The 18,317-nt window shown below is 34.3% G+C and overlaps 1 protein-coding gene across 2 annotated transcripts in view; it reads left to right on the top strand.

The window, feature by feature from the left end:
- The window catches only part of HIBADH (3-hydroxyisobutyrate dehydrogenase), a 108,755-nt gene that overhangs the window by 21,669 nt on the left and 68,769 nt on the right, over positions 1 to 18,317 (top strand). For both annotated transcript variants that reach the window (XM_086396383.1, XM_086396382.1), the window contains exons 3-4: positions 2,030 to 2,139; positions 5,037 to 5,158. In XM_086396383.1, the coding sequence (XP_086252509.1) occupies positions 2,030 to 2,139; positions 5,037 to 5,158 (232 nt within the window). The remainder of the gene's footprint in view (positions 1 to 2,029; positions 2,140 to 5,036; positions 5,159 to 18,317) is intronic.

Raw genomic sequence — 18,317 nt, 5'->3', positions numbered from 1 at the left:
TGAATTGGCAATGCCAATTCATGAACATGAGAAGCTTGGAGGTGTGAAGTATTCCTAGATTTGCGAGCTAATCGTCGGGGTCCCTGAAGGCACGTCTCAAGGAGCTATCTAGATGGAATTGAATTTCCTTCAGTGGAAGAGACTCAATTCCTAAGAGAAAGTTTGAAGTTGACTCTTAGACCTCACGGCTGAGGTCTTAGAATACAGGCCCTGAAAGATCAAGCGAGATGGAGCTGCGATAGAAGGAAAGGCCACTGAAAGGTACGCCAGCATTTTGTCTGTGTTTATTACTTCATTTAAGTAGGGTGAATGGGTGGGGCTCTCTCCATGTAACCCATATTCTTGACACAGTCCAGAAGTAGGGAATTACAGCTCCTACAACCTTTCTTTTTCTTATCTTCTCATCTTACTGAACTTTTTTTTTTTGCTTGAATAAACTTGAATTGTTTGCCAGGAAATAGTTGCCTCTTTTCAAATCTCAGTATTTGTTTGAGTGTAGGAAAGGTTTTCACCTAACTTAAGTATTTCTTTGTCGTTGGATGGAAAAAAATGTTTTTTCTGGAATGATTTGTGGCAGATCCCTACTATATATCAAAATATACATGTTGTTGAATGTGCTGCATTGTAGATTCGAAAGTACTGTCTTGCCTTTAGAATAAGAGAGACTATCTTTTTTCTTTTCTTTTGGTTTTTAGAGTCTGGTGTTTCACTTAATGTTAACACACAAAGTGATAGGACACTTGATTGTCTGAAATTTTGAAGTACAACATAGGAAATTCTGTTAAAACTTCCTTTATGTAGACTTTGATTTAGAAGCTGATAATCTCTTATGGAAAATTGAAATGTCATTGCTTCTAGTTCATAATATTTAGATTGCACACTGTGTTTGGCTTCTCACTCTTTCATCAGCTGTACATCAAAGACAAAAAGAAAACGTTTTGTGTACTTCCACTGCATGAAAAACAGAGTCATTCCCATTCCCAAGATGCTTATGTGCCAGTTCACATTTCCTTGTAGAAAATACGTTTGTTTCTAATGCATAAGTAAATCATCCTACGGAGAAATCTTTGATTATCCTCTTGATAATCCTTTGTCTTTTTTTAAAGAGGAAAAAAAGCTTTGGACAGGAACTTCTATGCCAGGGTGGTGGATTCTTTCTGTTAAAGGGGAGTTTTAGTCAAGAAGTGATTTCCTGGTCTTTTTTGGCCTCTTTGGTGGCTGCCCAGCTGGTCAGGTGTATCATGGTGTATGTATGCGAGAGAGCAGAGGATGTGGGGGATGTGAGTGAGGGCAGAGACACCGACACTTGTGTGCACGTATGTTCAGAGGATGGACAGAGCAGCTTTCCTGTGTGGTATGTTCATGGTCATTGTTAAAGCAGAAGTCAGGGTTGCAGAGAGGGCGTACCTTGATGCCTGTTGGCTTGTCTTCCTTGTAAATGTGGTTTCCACAGGAGTCCTGGCAGCTCACGCTCTCAGACTTTCATGGTGGTCTCAGTCAGCGCAGTTCATGCTTGTCCTTGTTCTGACTTTAATGAGAGGCTTAATTTTTTTTTCTCTTGAAAATAGAGGCTGGAAGATAGTGGTAATGGGGGCTTGAGAATTTTCTTGGGGATTTTGCTGCTCATGAAATAACTGGTGAATCCTGTACTTCAGCTACCAGCTCTGTTATACTAGAATGTTTTTCTTAGAGCATCTACCAAGAAGTATGCTGTTTTAAGAGTCCAAGTTGGAGGAATCCATGAGAAGTGTGTCTGTTCCCAGGACTGTAGGGTTTTGCCCTTTTCCCCCTCAACTCACTTCACACTTTTAAAAGTAAACAGTGGATGTGATTCCATAGAAACTGCATTTGTATGTGTGTAAGGAGTGGACTCTCTATTTTAGGCAGTAAGGTTTTTTTTTTTGTCATTTGAAAACAAGTATTGATTTTTATTCACTGTTACTATTACAGGCATGCATAAAAAGTGGGTCCTACTTGTGCTCTAGAAGCATTTGATTTAAATAATGTGCCTTTGCAATTTTTTTTAAAGGTAGTGTCTTCCCCAGCAGATGTAGCTGAAAAAGCTGACAGAATTATTACCATGTTGCCCACCAGCATCAATGCGATAGAAGCTTATTCTGGAGCAAATGGAATTCTAAAGTATGTATTTCTCAACTGTAGATATGTTCTTTCTATGATAGTTTATGTATTTCACATTTGTTAGAACAGTTGTGAAATTACAGTTATGTTTGTTAAGTCTTCTTGTACTGTTTTCTTATGTCTTAAAACTGAATAGTGTGGTTTCTCTCTCATTGTAAAGGGTTTATTTTTTCACTGAATTCAAGTATGTGACTTTTGGGAATGAATTTTTTTTTGCTTCTCTTCCTTTAACTCTTGCGTTAAACTTAACACTTTCATTGGTAAGCTGTTTTAAGAGACTTTTTAAAGCTTGACTTTAAACTGTACACAAATGTTACAAGCATACTTTTCTTATGGTTTATAGAAATTCAGGAAAAGATTTCTATGAAAAATAAAACCAAGCATTGGAAAGAACACTATTATTTAAAATTTATTATGAAATTAAAAGTTACTGTATGTCTTCTGGGTTAGTTCATCTGTAGTAAGAACTTTGAGAAGCTGGAATTAAAGATTAGCAGTAGCTCCCTGAATGATATATTATTTAGGCCAGCATTTCCTACCCAGTGCCTCGCTTCAAGAACCTTTTGGTTAATTGGTGCCTGCTGCCAGACCCTTGTGGTTATATTAGGATGGCAATGGGTGAGTTCGCAGTTTAGTTTTCTGGTCTTACTGATTCCTGTACCTAACTTGTTTCATTGTTGAGTTATAGCAGAGAGCTAGAACAAACTGGTAGGCTCAGTGGACACATGAAGGGCTGAAAGAAAGGGTTTTAATTTCATGAAGCTGTAACGCATGGAACTTGAGGTTTTAGGAAACAGAATTGCTTTGGAAAACTAGCAAACTTAGAAGCAAAAGACACTTGAATATTAGGCAGAAAACTGATAAGATAAATGTTTAGATTTCAGAGAAGGTTGAAAGATACTATTTTGGATGAAGCCCTCAGGCCCACAGTGTGTGTGGCCCTGAGGTGACCTAGCTGTGTTGTTACCTAGTCTGTTCCAATTATGGCCCTGCTTTACCTGTCAGGGAAAAGTCACTAAAAACTTTGTGTAGACAAAATTCTATGTAAATTAATATCCTTTATTAGGAATATGGTGGCCACCAACCAGGGTGGTTTTGTCTAGGGAGTGCTTTGAAGGAGTTTGGCTTTACACTGAACTATAATTTGCTTCTCAAGGGTGGTTCTTTATTTTCTTCTGGGCCAGGATCACTTCCCCACACCCAGTTGCATGTGTAGTTTCTGAAATGATTTCCCATTTGATTAAAGATTTAAGATCTTAAAAATACTACTATCACAGAAGACTGGTAAACTTAATTGTCATTTTTAGGGTATATACATCCTGGAGTGATCTATAATAGAGTATGCTATTTCCTTTCTATAGAACATACTCATTTACTGCACTTAGACCAGATCAATTCATATGTCAAAAATTGTTGCTTAAAGCATTTTATGTGCTATTTTTTTTTTCTGTAGAAAAAACATTTTTAATGGTTTTAGCAATGATTTTGTTTCCCCTTTAATATTTATATTTATTCAGTTTTAATTTTCCAATCATAGTTATGATTAAATGTCTTGCGGGTTAGTTTATCTGTAGTAAAAACTTTGGGAAGGTTAGCCATAGCCCTTTAAAAAAATTATAATTTAGGTCTGAGTCTCCAAGCTAGTGACAATAGCATAGATAATATACTGTAAGGGAACTCGACAGGTGTATAGTCTATATTTAGAGTGCAAACAAAACTATTACTTAAAAGTGAAAGCGAAGGTCACTCGACCCCATGGACTATATATTCATGGAATTCTCCAGGCCAGAAACTGGAGTGGGTAGCCTTTCCCTTCTCCAGGGGATCTATCCACCCCAGGTCTCCTGCATTGCAGGAGGATTCTTTACCAGCTGAGCCACAGGGAATCCCTTTACTTTAAGAACGCCGTTTAAATATTGATGTAAAATATGATAATGAAAAGACTGCTTCCCCCTTTTACCAGTGTATATATATAAATTTACCATAAAGAACAAGAAGACTCTTTGAGATTTCTAGGTCCATTCCTATATTTTCCTTAGTATCTGTTTTATATTTTATTTTATCTTTACAAAATTACAATTATTAAAGAATATGCCATTCTAAAGCAAATGGCTAAATTTTAATTGCTTATATTTTTTCTACCTAGTGGAAATAAAATGGATATGTGAAATTTGCAATATGGCTTGTTAAAGACAAGTAAATTACTTTTTAAAGAGACCCAGCTATTTTACAAACAAAAATTTAAATCTTACCAAATAGCCCCTTTAAAGTTAATAGGTGTTTTAAATTGCTTACATCTTAGCTAACCTACATTATTATGGTTAATGTGTATTTCACGTGAAACCAGAATTTATACCATGCAGTTTATTAGGTTACTTTGGTTTGTTTGAAATAGTTTGAGTTTACTTTGAACTGTAATTGATCTGAAAATGAATTTGAGATTTTGAACCAATTCTAATAACAAGCTTTTAAAAAATATAATTTATTTCTGGCCGCTCTGGGTCTTTGTAACTGTGCAGGCTTTTCTCTAGCTGCAGCAAGTCTAGTTGTGGTGTGCAGGCTTCTCAACGTGATGGCTTCTCTTGTTGCAGAGCACAGACTCAGTAGTTGTGGCACACGGGCTTAGCTGCTCTGCAGCATATGGGATCCTCCCTAATCAGGGATCTAACCCATGTCTCCTGCAATGGCAGGCGGATGCTTTACCACTGAGCCACCAGGGAAGTCCCTAACAATGTTTCTAATATTTACACCAGAGACTTCCTTGATATCTGGCAGCTTTTAGCAGATTCTCATTCTGTAAGTAGTTGCATGAAAGACTTATTCAGAGTTGTAAACTATATTTTTAAAACTATAAAACTGTACTTTTAAAAAAACGATGTTTCTGTTTGTTTACTTAGAAAAGTGAAGAAAGGCTCACTATTAATAGATTCCAGTACTATTGATCCTATGGTTTCAAAGGAACTGGCCAAAGAAGTTGAAAAAATGGGAGCAGTTTTCATGGATGCCCCTGTTTCTGGTGGTAAGTCATAGCTAAAATAGATGCACACCTATTCTGTTTGTCAGAAGTAACAATTACGATTTTTTGGTACCCAAGATAATCCAGTTATTTTTAGAGTTACTGCAGATTCTGTTTCCTCATTACAAATAAAAACAAACCAAAACTGACTTATGTTGTTTAGCCCTCTCAAAATACAATGCTTGTTCCAAACTCAGATAAAAGGATGTTACAGCTTTGAAGAGCTGTGAATTTTTGATCCAGAATCCTGTGGGTAGGGCTGGATCAATTGCTAGAAAATTTTAACTTTTCAGAACAGATTCAAGAAATAATTAGCCTGAATAATCTTATAACTATTAAAGAAACTGAAGAAGTAGCAAAAAAGAGAAAATGATTTCATGAGGAAAATACTAGGCCCAAGTGATTTTACCAAATGTTAACCAAAATTTCAAGGAGCATACCATCTCAATTTTATATGAACTTTCCCAGACAATGAGAAAAGAGGAAATGCTTCCTAAATCATTCTGTAAAATGTGTATAACTCTGATAATTAAACCAGTTAGAAACATTATGAGAGAGAAAAACTATAGGTCTACATCAGTCATGAATATAGAAGTAAAAACTTTATAAAGTACATTAACAAATGAAATACAACCGTGTATGAATGACATCAGACACTGCAACCAGGTTCAGTTTATCTCATGTATGTATAGATAACTTAATATTAGAAAATTTATAAATAAATTTTACCACAATCTCAATCAGAGGACAGGGAGCTAATAAAATTCTAAAAGCTTAATATTATATAAAATACTAATATGGATATCTAGGTATTTTGGAATGGCAAGATTATGATTTTCTATAATTTACAAATTTTTCAGAGTTACTGTGTAATCAAATATACATGCACATACACATACATATGTGCATACATATATACACATACATATGTAATTATAGCGATATGGCAGTAGACAATGAAATAGCAATTTTATTCCTATTAAACATGATTATTGGCTTTGGAATTAAAAAATAATGAAATGTAATAATTTAAATCAGTTTCTTTTTCATAAAGAACCTAGTGAGCTTGTAAAGGAATCTTATATCCCAAACCCTTTTGAGTGTAGAAAGTGAAAGTCACTCAGTCGTATCCGACTCTTTGTGACCCCATGGTCTATACAGTCCATGGAATTCTCTAGGCCAGAATATGGAGTGGGTAGCCTTTCCCTTTTCCAGGGGATCTTCCCAACCCAGGGAGCAAACCCAGGTCTCCTGCATTGCAGGCGGGTTCTTTACCAGCTGAGCCACAAGGGAATCCCAAGAATACTGGAGTGGGTAGCTTGTCCCTTCTCCAGTGGATCTTCCCAACCCAGGAATCCAGCTGGGGTCTCCCGCATTACAGACAGATTCTTTACCAATGAGCTATCAGGGAAGCCCTTTTAGTATAGGTGGAGGTATAAATAATTTTTAGCCCCTATAATTGTTATATTGAATCATCTAAGTAGAATTTTAGGTGTAAAGATTTATAATGTGGTATGGATCTTTGATTACAAAATACTAATAAGCAATTTTAAGCTTGGTATTGGAATTTATTTATAGAATAGATTCAGTAAATGAACAATTCTTTGTTCTGTGAGTGGTTCTGTAATTTAATTTGAAAATTGATACGGTACGTATTAGTTGATCTTATTGATTGATCTTTTGCCTCAAGAGTATAGCCTGAAATTATCATTTGATAATGAAAAATACAATAAATTAAATAACATTAATAAATAATAAATAACTAATAAATAATAATTAATAAAATAAAATTAATAATAAACTAGTAAGCAATTTTAAGCTTGGTATTGGAATTTATTTATAGAATAGATTCAGTAAATGAACAATTCTTTGTTCTTTGAGTGGTTCTGTAATTTAATTTGAAAATTGATATGGTACATATTAGTTGATTGATCTTTTGCTTCAAGAGTATAGCCTGAAATGATCATTTGATAATGAAAAATACAATAAATTAAATAACATTTAATAACATTAAATATTATTTTAACATTTAAAATACAGTCGTCTTTGTGATAAAACTTTGAGATTACTCCTCATCCTTATCAAGTTATTTTTATCACAGTTTTTTGGTTTTAGAGTATAAAAATGCTAATTTGTAAAAGTTTATTCACTTCAGTCTGATCTGTAGTACAGATTGAAAATTTTGTGTAGAGACGGTTTGTGATAATTCATTGCTTGACACATCATCATTATGAGTTTGGCTAACATATAATAGAAACTTATGTTTGTCTTCTCATTGTTATTATTTTTATATTTTTAATATGGGTTAAAAATGCCTGCACTTTCTCAGTTAAAATAGAGGGAACTTTCTGTAAGTTAGAGTTAGCAGGTTTAAAAATCATTGCATTTTAACTAAATAAAATTTAGGAACAGGGACCTGGGAAAAGTCTGGGTTAGGTACCCAAATGGGCTTACAGTTTTACAGAGGTTCTATGTTTGTCAGTTTTAAAACATATATTATTTGAGGTAATTGTAATAAAATCTTTAAAAAAATTCCCCCATTTTTATCCTCCTCCCCCCACTCTTCATTTGTTTCTTATCTTAGACTTAAAAAATGCATTTTTGTGTAATTATATAGAGGTGTTACCTACAAATACAGTAGTATTCTGAAAATTAAAATGGGAACACATTGTATTCCTATTCTGTGGTTAGCATTTTAAAGAGAACCTTTTTTAAAACCCAGATGAAGAATTTGAAGTTGTACAGATTTTTAAGACAGTGATTTCTTCAGTCTAGCCCCTTCTGCTTTCTGCTAGCTTTTATTCAATTTTATTTGTTTCATATAACTTTAAAAAAAAATAAAAAGCAAACGATGCTTAAACTGTTCTACTTATCATCCTGAAACCATTGTAAATAACTGTTATATGCTTGTACAGTTATCGCTTTGTACCCTAGATACTACTTTATAAAATATTTTGACATGCCTCAACCGATTTTGGTGCTTCCTTTTTTAACTTCCCCAGCCAGGAATCAAACCCTTTCAGTGAAAGCACAGAGTCTTTAACCACTGGACCAGTAGGGAAATCCTGGTGCTTCCTTTTGAAGCTATGAAACATGCCTTTATCAAAGCCCATATTACATTATATTTATAGGTGTTGATTCTCTTCTTCCTCTAAAGCTTAATCCTTTTGAATGCAGGGAGTAACTTTTCCCCCAAATTTTTATTAAATGTGAATTTATATACAAAATATTTATAAAATTATAAAGGTGCAAACTACAAGTGCACATCAGGCCCATGTGTTCCCCCCTTCCAGTTTAAGAAATAAAGCCTTACTATTACCTTTGAAGTTTTTACGTGTTTCTCCTACTCTTTGTCCTATCTGGGGTGGGTATTAATACTTAATTTGACCTTTCTGGATATTTAAAAAGAGGGTAACACCAGATCTGACTCATACACCTGATTCTAGGCTAGTGAAGGATTTTAAGTTCTGGAACTGGAACACTTATGTTAAAGATCAGCTGGAAACCTTGTAGATGATTCCCAGATCCAAGGAGAATCATTGGAATTTGGAATTAGATATGACTGTTTTTAGTAAATACTCTTTAAGCAAGGAAGAAAGGAAATTGGTTAGTTCATATAATTCTACCACCTTTAGTTTCATTTTCTGGAACTTAAACGTGAAGGTCTTCATTTTTTTCTTCAGTGGAATGTCTTATACTTAAATTATTGTATTTATATAATTCTTACAGTGTTATATACTGTTTTCTGATCATATATTCTAATATTCTCTTTTATGCTGATGGGACCTTGATTGCAAGGGACATGCTTCATTCTTCCTTTCATGCAATAAACATTTATTGAGTACTTGCTATGTACTAGGTATGTTCTAGGTACTAGAGAGAGCTTTGAAGATACTCAACATCTTTTGTCTTATGGAGCTTATTATTTGATTGGAATAGAGAGGATAAACAAACAAGAATAATTTCAGTAATCACGATAAAGGAAAAAATAGAGTAAACCGTTAAGGCGACAGACCAAGGGGAGGGCCCTTTTACATCGAGTGGACAGGGAACCTTCTCTGGGCAAGTGACATTTAAGCAGAGATCTGAACACACAGGTCCGGGGTAGACTGTTCTCAGTGGAGAGAGGTACTCTATAAGGTAAGAGGTACTCTACTTGTTCTGAGGCATGAACAAACTTGGTATGCTTGTGGAACGTTTGTCTTTGTATTGCTAGGACTTAGCAGGTAGTTTCACTCGGAGTTAGTTAAACTGGATCACCTGTATATTGATTCCCTATATGTCTAATACCATGCCTTTGTTTAACAGTTTGTTTATTACAGTAAAGCTAACCAGGATCTCTGTCTGTTAGCCATGACACTGGCCTCATAAGTATGATGCCCTAATCTGTTTATCTGTCTTGTGTAAATCACATCTTTATGAAAGTTGTAATCCTTTAATGTGAAGTGTTGTTTAGTGACACCATTTTGGACACATGCATTTTTTTTTTGGTGGGGGGTGTGGTCTGCTACCACAGAGTTAGTTCCAGTTTGACCAGCTCTCTTGTATAATGAATGCTAGATATAAAACAAATTAAAAACTATTGTTTGTAATTGATATCTAAATACTGTTCTTTCTGTGCCAAGGGCATAATTATAGCATTTAACTGTGCTTGAATAATTGAAGAATAAGATCACTGATTACATAGTATGTCTGTAGGTTTGCACAGAAACCTTGAGTTGAAGTGACTCTGAAATGGCTCTTATAGATAGCCCAAGGCTTTCTGTGCTGGCCAGCCTCATTGATTTGCTAAATTGTATTGCCCTAGTTAGGATTAATGTCAGAATTAAATAATTGAACTTGTGTGTATGTGTTTGTGTAACAGTTCCCGACCAGGAAACCAGATTTTATACTCTACTTGGCTGGGTTAAATTTTAGTAATTTGTTTGAGGTATTCTTAGAATATGGAATAGTAAGCACAAGACCTATTAAGGAGTTTCTCTTAGAGTGCTAGACTTGCTCGCTTAATTCTTCAATGAAAGTCTCACATAGACTCCATTATTGTTTTTAAAATCAAATGTGCACGTCTTGGCCTTTACCGCTCACTGAATTGGATACCTACTGTTTTTCCACTCGACCTGTATCTAATTTAGGGTAAAGAGAGCACAAAAACAAAATTTATTTATGTTTTGGCACCTAACACCACACCATTATGGTTAAGGGTCTCTTGGCATTTCCATTAAAACATTTTCTTAGAGAGGTTTATAGCTTGGCAATTTTACTTTGCTTTGGGCTGAAACATTGCTATTTCTGTCCAAAAGCAAATTCTTTTACCAAATTTCATATAACTTAATTTACCGTGGTTTGTAATGTGTGTGTTGGGGGAAAGAGCTATCATAGGAGGTCTTTGGTGCTCTCATAAGCTATTTGATTACACAGTAGTATTTTGTACAGTATTCATTGTTGAATTTTAGTCTTACCTCAGTAATATTGTTTTTAATGTTTTGAAATAAGTTGGTTTAACATGATTCAGATAATTCATTTTCATGGGTTCTTTCCTTTAAAGAATTGTATTATTGTGATGATTTTTAGTTCTTTTAAAATGATCAGTTTCTATTTTTTATTATAAAACTTAGAAGTACTTTGTGGCATTGACTTCTGTATCAGAGACTTGGATTATTTTATCTTAAAAGGCTAAAGTAAGCCTCTCCTTGGTCTGATTCAATGGTATTTAAAACTTTAGTAGTAACTCAAATAATTAAATTTTTCTTTAACTTGATTTAATGGATAAGTCTATTTCTTTAGAAGTGACATAAGATTCATCAGTACCAGTATACCCAGAAATGAGTTAATTTTGTTATCCATCTGCATTTACCCATAATTTTACTTATCACCCTGTATCCATTAAGTATCCCTTCTGTCTCTGGAGAGTACATTTTGCCTGGGATTTTCTCCAGTTCGCACAAAGTGGTTCAGAGATGTTTGGTAAATAAATTCCAAGGATTTCTTTGAAATTAGTCCCAAAGAAGAGGTGCCCATAAAAGCTTCTTTTTACATTCTTTGGCATGTCTGAAACTCCCTTACAACAGTTGTTGTGGAGAGTCCCTATATAAGGTGTTAATGAGTTCTTAACATGTTTAGAGAAGACTGCTGACTCACTGCCCAAGATAACATGGTTGAGGCAGCATTAATAATTTGTCTCCTAAGAAAATAGTGGAGGAATGGGATAGAGAATGCAGGGTGATCACTTCATTCAGTGTTCGTATTATTACTATCAGTTATTGTTGGTAATAATTATTATTGCTAACAACAACCTAGTTTATTTTTAAGAATTTACTCGCTTGCAGTTTGCAATTCCCTCATCTCCAAATCTGCAGGCCAGATTTTAACTGCATCTCAATTTGCAGTCAAGTAACTATTACCAGAGTTGCTCTTGCCAGGCTCTACCCTGTGGTGGAGGGTCACTGTGTTCTCTTCACGTGGTTCTGTTGGAAAGCGCATGGATAAGGCAGGGGTCCTGCCTCAAGTAATCCTGGGGTATTTTTAATGTCCTTTAATTGCCATTCAGGATGTAAGTCAGACCAGACACATTTGGGTCTGGTCACATAGTTTAGAACTGCTTAGCAGTATTTATATACAGGTGAAATAGATTTGGTAAATTAAGTCTATTAATTGTATATAATTTATTTTTCATTAACATCTATTGATTCCTTAGCAGCATGAAATTAATTCCAGTACCCCTGAGGTATTATATGTCTTTATTTTGTTTTGCTTGTGATCCCTGGATAGCTATTGGGGGGAGGTGAGAGGAGGCAATGGAATTAAGAATTTGACAAGGGCTTTGTCATCACAAACTGTTACCAGATTTATTTGCAGTTTTATAGTTGTCTGATTTTCTTAAAGTTTGATAATATCAGCTGATGAAAAGTATATTACATAGAATTTAATACCTTCTCTGTATATATTTGTCATACAATTCTATTTTATTTTACATTCTTTGGGATATTTTAATTGTGAAAAATTTAAATTTACATGCGCATTTCTTGGAGGCCATCCTCCCAACATGGCCAGTGAAGGTTTGATAACCAACTCACCATCTGTCTTCTGTGTCAAGTAATTTAAATTGACCTGAAGGTAGAGAGTTTTTGTTGTTATTTTGTATTTAGCTCAGGTTATATCCAGCAAGGGAGAGGTATGGACTCTATTCTAAAAAGAGTATTAAGAATTTTAAGATTTGCACCTGCCATCTTTTTTATAAGTTAAGTTGTTGCCTGTTAGTTGTGGTCTTCAGAATGTTTATCCATTGCAGTCTCTAAGACAGCATTGTTCTTATGGAGTTGTGAAACACAATGTGAGGCCAGGCATACAAGTGGTTTTATCATTACTTATGTTTCTTTTCCACTAATTCTTATGTGTGAGGGTAATACTCGTTCTCAAGTGGCCAACATTTTAATGTACTATGTACATATAGTAAAAGTAGAAAAATAATCTTGGCAGACGGCTGAAATAGTTAATTTGCTTTTCTAGCCAAGACAGGTTTATAAAACTTTCTGAAAATTAAGAAATGAGAGAATTTTTCTTTGCATTAGTGCCACATTAACCCTTTACCTTAGGCTATAAAAATTTTCTTGCAGCGTTTTTTTCATTAGATAAGCAGCTAGAGGAAGAAGGATAGTTGATTTATTGTAATTGTGAAATATCTGCACTCACTCAGATAGTTGAATTATTTTGACATAAAATCCTGAGTAGAGATGAGATTTTTCTTTAAAAGTAAATGATAATTTTGAGTATAGTTCTGGCTTTGAGATCTGTAATCTTTAGTAGCAAACATTTAAAAACAGCGTTTAGAAATTTTTGATGGTATCTTATGGGCTTTAGTTGGGCTGTACTTTTGTATTCTTACTAGTACTCGTATAAAATCAACAACTTTTCATGATCGAGCATTTACATCTTAAATCTTACACCCTGCTCTGTTGGGAAATAGATCCGACAACACTGAGTATTTTGAAGTTAATAGAAATAGCCTACTTTTATACAGGAAAGTTGCTTTTTATGTAATATTCAAGGGCTGGTGGACAAGGGTGAGAGTGAGGGTAGAGGGAGGCTAGGTGGGCACATGTCGGGGATTGAGAACGCTGACATTGTCCTTCTCCGTTTTAGCTGGTAGTTTGGAATAAAACTGCAGAATTAAATTTTTTGGAATCGTTACTACCCCAAGTGGGAATGTAAACTATATTGAACACAATTTATGTAGCCTGTTAAGAAGTCAACCGAACACTAGTTAATTAGTTTACATTATTACATCACTTCTAGTAGAGACTCAAACTGGTACCGAGTAAGAGGAGCTCTATCAGGTGAGCTGACTGCTGCCCATATGGGGCTTTAAGATAATGATGAGTTTAAATTTCCTCTTAGAGCTAAGTGAGAATAAAACTGGAGGCAATAAATACTCTGGGCCAAAGCCATTAAATGAAAAAGCTGGGAATTCTCCAGCTCTTGACTTAAATTGTTTGTTTATCAGCTGGCGCCTAGTCTGGAGTCAAGAGCTGGAGATTTCTATCTGTGACAGAACTTTGAAACTCTTGCAGGACACTTTCATTTCAACTTAAGGTAACTTGAGTTTATAGCTTTGGCTTTAAAGATTACTAATGATTTACTCATTTCCTTACCATTTAACCAGAGTGGACTTTTTCCCAGGAAGGGATCTGTGTTTATTTAGGGCCTTTGTCTGCGGAGGGATTAAAAGGCAGCCCACCAGCATTGTGAACTTGATGGTAATAAAAGGTCACCAAAACACACCATAAAAACATTCTTACCATGGAATTAATTATACAGTGTAATTTTACAAAGCAGTTCGGTTACTCCATCCCTACACCCCCAATTCTTACGTATTTCATCTTTTAAAAATTAGAGCTTTGGTACAGTTTTAGGTTTTTGAAAAAAGAAAAAATGTTTGGCTTCCTTTATGATATTTAAACACTAAGGATGTTCTCACATGCAGTTAATTGCTTAAAATTTTTAATGTTTTAAAATAAAAATTAGTTGTCATTATTAAACGGCAGGATGAATAACTTGTTTAGGAGGAAGGTAGAGGAGTCTGAAGGGGTGGTTGGTGTTTTCATAGAACAGCTCAGTTTCTAAAAATCTAAGCTTCGTTAAAAAAATTTTTTTTCTGTACCACCAGGTGGCATTATATCCAAACCTGCTTGTGATAAAGGGAGGATTTTAAAATACATGCTTTTTGTTCAGGAGAGGTCATACTACTTTCTCTAGATTTTGTTTTTGAAGTTAGCTTAAAAATACATCTAATAGCAAGGTTGATTAAATGTCACTCTCCAAAGAACTGAAAAGATTTCTGAACTGCAAGTATTTGCGTTTAGGTAGTTAATACTGAAATGAAAGTAAATTAAAACGTTGAGACATTCGCAGAGGATTACCTTTTTTTTTTTTTTTTAAATAAAATGAACATTTAACAGTTGGATTTTTTTTTGGTTTTGTTTTACTTGTCTAAATCCTGGAGAGAGGATCCTGCCTATAAAACCCTCACAAATGTTGCAAAAATCCGCTCATTCCTACAATGTGGCAAATCAGTGCCCTCCTCCCCTGAACACCCACCTTATAAAAGCGGTGTCAGCAGGTTTCACTGTATGGGAATTTTTAAAAAGAGGGAAGGACCTCTGAAACGTGCAGGTTGGTCCTTTTCACAGGCCTAACTATGAGATTCATTAGGCAGTTCACGTCTTAAAAGCTGTTTTTGGGAAAGTAAATTCTTGCAGTTTCCTGTACTGATTTTGAGGGAGTCTTTATAGTCTTTTGAGTCAGCCCATTTTAAGAAAGTGATAATGTAAAAGCAGGGGAAAAAAAGGCTCATTATAAATTTTAATAAAAAAGATTCTTTCATTAAAATATATTAATGTTCTATTTTTATGAACCCATATATGTTAATAAACTCTTCAGAAAAAAATTGTATGATACAAGTATTCAGGTGCCACAATATTTTGTCAGAATAAATAAGGTTCAGTGTACATTCTATTGATTTTTATCCTTTTAAAAAATGTGTTCACTGTACAGAGAGATGTTTAATTCTTAGCTTTGATTATTTATTAAAATGCTTTATGAAATGTTACTCAATTTATATTCTCACCTCTTCCTCTGTGGCTTCTTAGTGTGTACAGCCTGATTAAGAAATGTGTATGTTTTCAAATTAAGTGTTTGACCTCCCACTTTGATGTTCCTGCTTTTATATATACACACAGAAACACAACACAACCCTCTCCTTCCCTATATTTTGAATAACTTGATTGTAATGTGCGTTGTACTAAAACTAAATACATACAAACAAACCTTCAGTATTATCATGAAAACTTTGTTTTAAAAATAAGGAAAATTTCATATTTGAAACTTGACAAAAGGTGTGCATGACACTTAACACTGAATATTTTACTTTTAAACTTGATACAACAGTTTGCTTCTTGGCTTTGTTGTATGCTGATATTTCTACTTATTTAACATCAAAAAGCTGTAGTGGTTTTTCTTTATAGATTGTGCCTGTGTTCTGGAATTGCCTCCTGCTGTCCATGAATTGCTTCTTGTTTTTTTTTGTTAGAATTTCTCACCAGGGTTTTTGTGAGCTAAGTAGCCAACATTAAGCGGGGGCAGGGAGAAGAATTTGATACAGTAGGCTGGATTAGTAAAAATTATACTATTTATAATTATAATTGAGTCAGCCTTCTGGCTCAGTATATCAGTTTTACGTAGTAGGAATAAGCACATGCAAATCTCCTGTAATAATATGCATATGTAATTACCTACAATGACTGTTTTTTTATTTATTTCTAAAATATTAAATGACTTATTTTGCTGAAATTCTAGAAATCTACTTTTTCACTAGAAAAATGATAGAAAAAAAATCCTTACTCTTAGGGTGTGTGTAATTTAGTAATGAAGCATTAAGATTTTGGCTTCTTTCATTTCAGTTGGAAATAGTATTGGTGTAAGTGAGTGTTGCCATGGGAACCCCCACATAGATATAAAAGGCAAGACTGTCTAACTGGAGGAGGAGGGGCGATGTTCTCGAATACCACTGGCTTAAATGATCTATTTTATGTATATGTTGGGGGTCTAGAGGGAGCTAGGATGAGAAGGGAAGAAAAAGTAGTGTAGAAAGTAGACGTTAAAGTTAAAATCGTACTTTTGGAGTCTCATAGATGGAAGTGTTTTAAAATTTAAATGGATGAAATGTGATTCCTGATTATTTGTATCATTTGCATATGTTGGGGAGTGTCTGCATAGCTTATTTTTAAATTGTCTTGATGGAACATGTTTAACTTATTTGATTTTAGATAAAATATTTAATTCTGCGAAATTTTCTTGGTTGGAAACTGAGGATTTCAATCTCTGAGATGACTTTAATTATAAATTTTATTAAAGAGTTTAAAATACTTAATTTTTTTCAGATATCTGAAAAAAAAAGTTTTTTTAACTGTAACTTTGCTGATAAGCAGACAGTTAATGTGGGCTTTCAAAGGAAAACTGACTTTTAGACTTCATAGTATTTTTAATATTAGATTTTTTTAAACTAAAGAAGTTTTTGCTTTTCTATAAATATGGGTCAAGGAAGCAATGATTTACTGTATTTACATGTATAATATTGTATGGTTTTCTAAAATAAAGAATGAAAATAGCAAAAGCAAGCATCAAATCCTTTTATATCCTCAGGAGCACATGTAGCTGCTGACAAATAGGTTTAGAGAACAGCCAGTTTTACTGTTATGTAACGGTTTTTGTTTTTTGCATATTTATGCTACAAAAACCAGTGAAATTGTGCCAAACAGGAGTTAGTGTGGTAAAATGCAACATTATTATTGCAGTTTTAACACTATGGATTCTGGTTGTCATATATCCGTGTAAAAAAAAGAAAAGACATTAACCTGACAAAAACTGTTTAAGCTTACCTTTTTAGTCTTTCCAGAGAAAAAGGAAAGCTGCCAAGGTCATAAAACATCCGGAAGTTTTTAAATTAAAAAGAGTAATTTAAATTTTTTTAAAAGGGAGGGGGGAAACAGGAGGAGCGGGGGAGACCGCATACTGCTCCCCAGGCCCAGCCGAATCTGATGTAAATCAAGCAGCAGTGGAAGTGTATTGTTTCCAACTCCACACAAACAATGCTGGCATCTCCTGGGGGTGGGCGGGTGTTGGAATAGAGAGGGGTGTTGAGAAGTGAAATGGAATGCAAAGAGTTTAGTCGTCAGTGGATTCTGTGGCTTAGAAAACTACGGGGTTGAGAGTAAAGAAGGAGAAAGTATGTTGGCATATACAATTAATGAAGGGAAACCTTCAAGGGGTGTGAAACAGTTCATAACTGGGAGAGAAGGCTTAGTTGCCAGTACTCTTCTATTTTTTTTTTAAAGAGATTGCATGAGGCCCTTAAACTGTAAAATGTTCAGCAACCAAGATACATTACGTTCACTTTTAGGTATACTTTTAGCATAGACTGTCGGCTTAGACTTGATTTCTTATACAAAAAGATGAAGAAAAACTTTCTTGGAAAAATAGATAAGAGCGATAAAAAGTCAAGTTTATTTTAAAAAATACTTAAGAAAACGAAAGGGCAATGCCATCTATGTTGTTCTTCTGTTTCAGTTTGTGTCTGCTACCTCCCTTCCCCCTCTTTCTTGGAAAAAATCTGACAATCTTAATGCAGTGAAGCGTAATGAAGTGGAAAGCACATAGCCTTATCAATAAGTGGATTCAAAATATATTTAACCTCCTTAAAATTCATAATACAGAAATTTTTAGAAGGCAGGTAATATTTATTAAGTACCTTTGGTGTGTCTGGCTATCATGCTAGGTGGTTTGTGTATTTTAAATCATTTAATCCTTATAGCAACTTCGTGAAATGCAGGCTGTCCTCATTTTTTTTTTAGTGTGAAAGTTGAGGCTCATTTTGGAAGGTATGATATGACAAACTGGAATTATTATAAGAATTAACCTGATATAGCAAGAAGACATTTTAGGTAGAGGGTTTTATTATGAAAGGAGTAGTACTTTCAAATTTGGAATTTCTTTGGTTGCTAGAATAACAAAAAGCCTTTTTTTTTTAATAATAAAAAAAAAGAAATCAGCGAAATACTTTTTCACATTCCATTGATATCACCACTCAGTGACTTCCCCCCTTCCCCTG

The sequence above is a fragment of the Bos grunniens genome, chromosome 4, assembly GCF_055505025.1.
Source record: "Bos grunniens cultivar Pamir isolate PY7600 chromosome 4, Bosgru_T2T1.0, whole genome shotgun sequence".
NCBI lineage: Eukaryota > Metazoa > Chordata > Mammalia > Artiodactyla > Bovidae > Bos > Bos grunniens.
This window is presented reverse-complemented; position numbering and strand designations above follow the sequence as displayed.